At 39.1% G+C, this 3,802-nt stretch overlaps 1 protein-coding gene across 6 annotated transcripts in view; it reads right to left on the bottom strand.

Moving 5' to 3' along the window:
* The window catches only part of ARHGAP12 (Rho GTPase activating protein 12), a 70,238-nt gene that overhangs the window by 5,612 nt on the left and 60,824 nt on the right, over positions 1-3,802 (bottom strand). For all 6 annotated transcript variants that reach the window (XM_010148214.1, XM_010148223.1, XM_010148231.1 and 3 more), the window contains 2 exons: positions 2,421-2,529; positions 1,306-1,425 (listed from right to left, as the gene is read on the bottom strand). In XM_010148214.1, the coding sequence (XP_010146516.1) occupies positions 1,306-1,425; positions 2,421-2,529 (229 nt within the window). The remainder of the gene's footprint in view (positions 1-1,305; positions 1,426-2,420; positions 2,530-3,802) is intronic.

Genomic DNA, 3,802 nt, shown 5'->3' with positions numbered 1-3,802 from the left:
ACAATTTTCACTATTTTTTTTCTGCTCATACTGGCTTTGACAAGTTTTCCGTTTACTAAGCTTGTTCTGTAGCAGCCACAAAAGTACACTGGGCTAAATAAAGACTTCTGTACTTTTCTTTTATACAGTAAATGTAAAACTGTACAGCGCAGATGCAACTTTTAAAATTTACACCATGCTTTTAAAGAAAAACAAACTCTTCATTCCTTAACGTCTTTATTAAAGAACCACTCATCACCATGCATATGTACAAATTAAACTTGGCTTAGCATTCGCTGTGGCTAATGACAGAAGTTAGGTCACTGAGCCACGACATGAATATTAGGCTGTAAAGCAGAGCAAAACATCCAAGTCTGGGAATAATGCCTCCCTATGTCAAACAAAAACTGCATATTTTACAGTTAAATTATAGTTGCAGATACACAAATATATCAAACACCACATGCAACAGAAGCACACGTGTTAAACTATTGAGTTAGGCAAATCATAGTCGGACTTGTTCTTGTATTTGCCTACCCATACGCTATTTTGGCCCTGGTAGAGCACCACCTACGAGCCTTGCTAAAGCATACAAATAAATAAATGAAGTTCTACAGTGAGTACCAAGTCAGTAACTTACACAAACACATTAACTTAAACCTGTACAAATACGGTTCTCTCAAAGTTTCTACAAGTGAGACAAATGGAAATCAACTCTTCCATAAGTTTGATTCAAGAATATCGGTAAGACTCACTGCCAGTGAAACAATTAAAAACGTACACATTCAAAAAAGGTTAGGGAAAAGAGACGTTTAACTTAAGTTTCCTTTAGTTTCAGTCTGGTTTCCCCTAAACATTTCATTTCTTATGAGATGGCATAATTGCCTGGTTCCCCTCAGACTAAAACACCCTTGTGAAACAGATGAGCACATGCATCCAGCTTTGTACCCAAAGGACATTTCTTTCCCTTGTATGCACAAAGAGCATCAGCTATCTGAGGTTTCCAGCTCAGAACAGCAGACCCGATGGACTTGCTAGCTAAGAAGCACTCCAAGTCCAAACAGGCTCCTGGGCTCGCAGTTTTCACTGTGGTTTTGCCAGTAACGAGCTGAAAGAGAGGATGTGCTCCGTGAAGTTTAGTGGCTAGTAGTAGTGCTCAGAGAATGACAATCAGTCACCAGTTCCACTATACATCCAAGACGTTTGTTACACCAGCTACATACATGTGTTTTACTCTAAAACTAGACCATTTTAAACTCCACTTTACACATGAACCATTAAATTCAGCTTTACAAATTATTTCCTTTGTTAAAAAGGTTCATTTACCCTTAATGTAGCCTTTTTCACGGACAGCTTGTAATGTAGGGCGCCGTGTAAGAAACTTCTTGAGCTTCGTTTTGGTCTTCTTCTGATCTGTGGAATCGATATTGCTAGGTGCTTTCACTGCTGAAAAGAGAAATGCATTTACCATCAATATCCACAGAACCAGCACTGCATTTATGTGCCAAGGGACCAACCATTTAGGTTCAAAAACCCTATTCAAATTTGCAATACATGCACAGTTTTTTCCTTAACCTTTTGGAACTCCTTGTAAATGGCATCCATTTTTCAAATCACCAAGATACAACCCTGTCACAAAAACCCCAAAATTGTAAAATCAAGTGTTGCCTGTGAAAGTAACTAAATGGTAGCTTATGCAGGGAACTGATGTGGAATATATTTGTGTTTCAAAACTGGTCTTGCCTTTAAGTTAGCTATTTTGAAAGAAATACATACTTTCTTGCAAATTACATATAAGGTCTGGAAGCGAAAGACAGAAAATAGTCTGATTAATATATTTCTGTGCATAGGAAGAAGTTTCTGCAGCAAAAAGAAATTAAGCTCTAAAATTCTGAAGGTGCAATTAGAAATGTTTAGCTTCTCTAAATGAGCTACTATAACATCATCAGCAACTTTGCAGTTTAAGTTAACAGTACAAATATTTACAGATGCTGTACCACAGATAAAAACCAAGTAAAACCAATTCTAATCAGTTTTGAACATGCAAAAGGACAAAAGAATTCTTCAAAACCATTTATAAAAGTCAGAAAAAACAAACATCAAATGCACAGAAGTTATCTAATAACACCTTGAAAAGGATCCATTTCACTACTACCTATTTTGTCCTGTTTTTCATGTGCCATATGCAGCAGCTAAAGACATTTAGTACTTTTCTTTCTTTATTCTTTTCTCTTTAAGTGTGATCAGTAAAACATGGAAGAAAAGCTACTAACTGGCACCAAGGTGTAGAATGAGCTATATAAACGCCTGCTTCCAAACTTGAGCAGTGTCATTTCTAGCTGTCCTTTTGAATTCTTCTCTATTTACATGTAATACTGAAGATGCAAAAAAATAAAAACTGGCATTGCTAAAAATCAATTGATGGAAAACCTTCAACTCACAACGAAGTTTCTTAGTTTCTTTATTCTCTTTCTCTTTTTCTCTGTCTTGTTTTTCCACCCCAGGTGAATCTGGTATGTCATCTTCTAATGCTTCATCGGACTCTACGACCTATTAGATTTAAGATGATACAGTGTGATCAGTTTGCCAATTCACAGAATACAGCAAACACACTCATTTCCTGTAGACAGTACTGCAATATACATTTTTTTCCCCCTATAATGATATTCACCTGGTTCTTTCCTGAACTCTAGATGCTAAAAATATCTTCAGAGATTATACCCTTCTCCAGCAGTGGGAATAACTTTGAGAAACAGTATTTGATCACTAGACCCAACAAAAAGCTTTGCTGGACACTGAACAAAGTACAACCGGCCTTTCATGATAACACTTCATTATATCAACCAATAAACAGTGGAAACGGTTTGGGGTTTTTTCAAATCCAGTAGACAAGCATCAGCTATTTCAGGCTGCTACAGAAGCACTTGATTGACAGAGTCACAAAAACATTTATAGAGTATTTACCCTATTTCTGATCTCGGTTCTTAATAGAAAATATAACTACCAGGTGGAAAATTTCACCACCGTCAAAGCATACACCGAATTCACCCTGAAAAAGTAACTATACTAGCGCCTGAAATTCTTGCCCTGTGTTATTGCACTCTCAGCATATCTTCCTTCAGGACAGTAAAGTGAAAAATGTAGATCATGTTGTGGAGGCAGATACTAGAGTCTGCCCACCTGCAGCCTCATACCTACGCCACATGCATGACTGCAGACACACCAGAAAACAGGAGAAGAAACTTCCTCTGGTCCCAGTGCAACATCCTTTCTTCCAAAACAGCATATTTCTTATTTCACTTCTACTAAAGTGAACTGGACTTCTCTGCAGCTACAAAAATCCAACTGTACAGCATCTTTTGTAACAAGGAAGGACATTTTAAAAATCGGTTGAAGTTGCCTACTCCAGAGACCGAATGAGCAGAAACACTGAGGGCCACGAAGATGCTCAGAGGGCTGGAGCACCTCTCCTATGATGAAAGGCTGCAAGAATTGGGCTTGTTCAGCCTGGAGAAGAGAAGGCTCCGAGGAGACCTCATTGCAGCTTTCCAGTACCTGAAGGGGCCTACAAGGAAGCTGGGAGGGGACTTTTTACAAGGGCCTGTAGTGATAGGACAAGGGGTAATGGGTTTAAATTGAAAGCGGGGAGGTTTAGCCTGGATATCAGGAAGGAGTTCTTCACGGAGAGGGTGGTGAGGCACTGGAACAGGTTGCCCAGAGAAGCTGTGGATGCCCCATCCCTGGAAGTGTTCAAGGCCAGGCTGGATGAGGCTTTGAGCAACCTGGTCTAGTGGAAGGTGTCCCTGCCCATGGCAGGGGGGTT

This window comes from Eurypyga helias, unplaced genomic scaffold, assembly GCF_000690775.1.
Source record: "Eurypyga helias isolate BGI_N326 unplaced genomic scaffold, ASM69077v1 scaffold9570, whole genome shotgun sequence".
In the NCBI taxonomy this organism is placed as follows: Eukaryota; Metazoa; Chordata; class Aves; order Eurypygiformes; family Eurypygidae; genus Eurypyga; species Eurypyga helias.
This window is presented reverse-complemented; position numbering and strand designations above follow the sequence as displayed.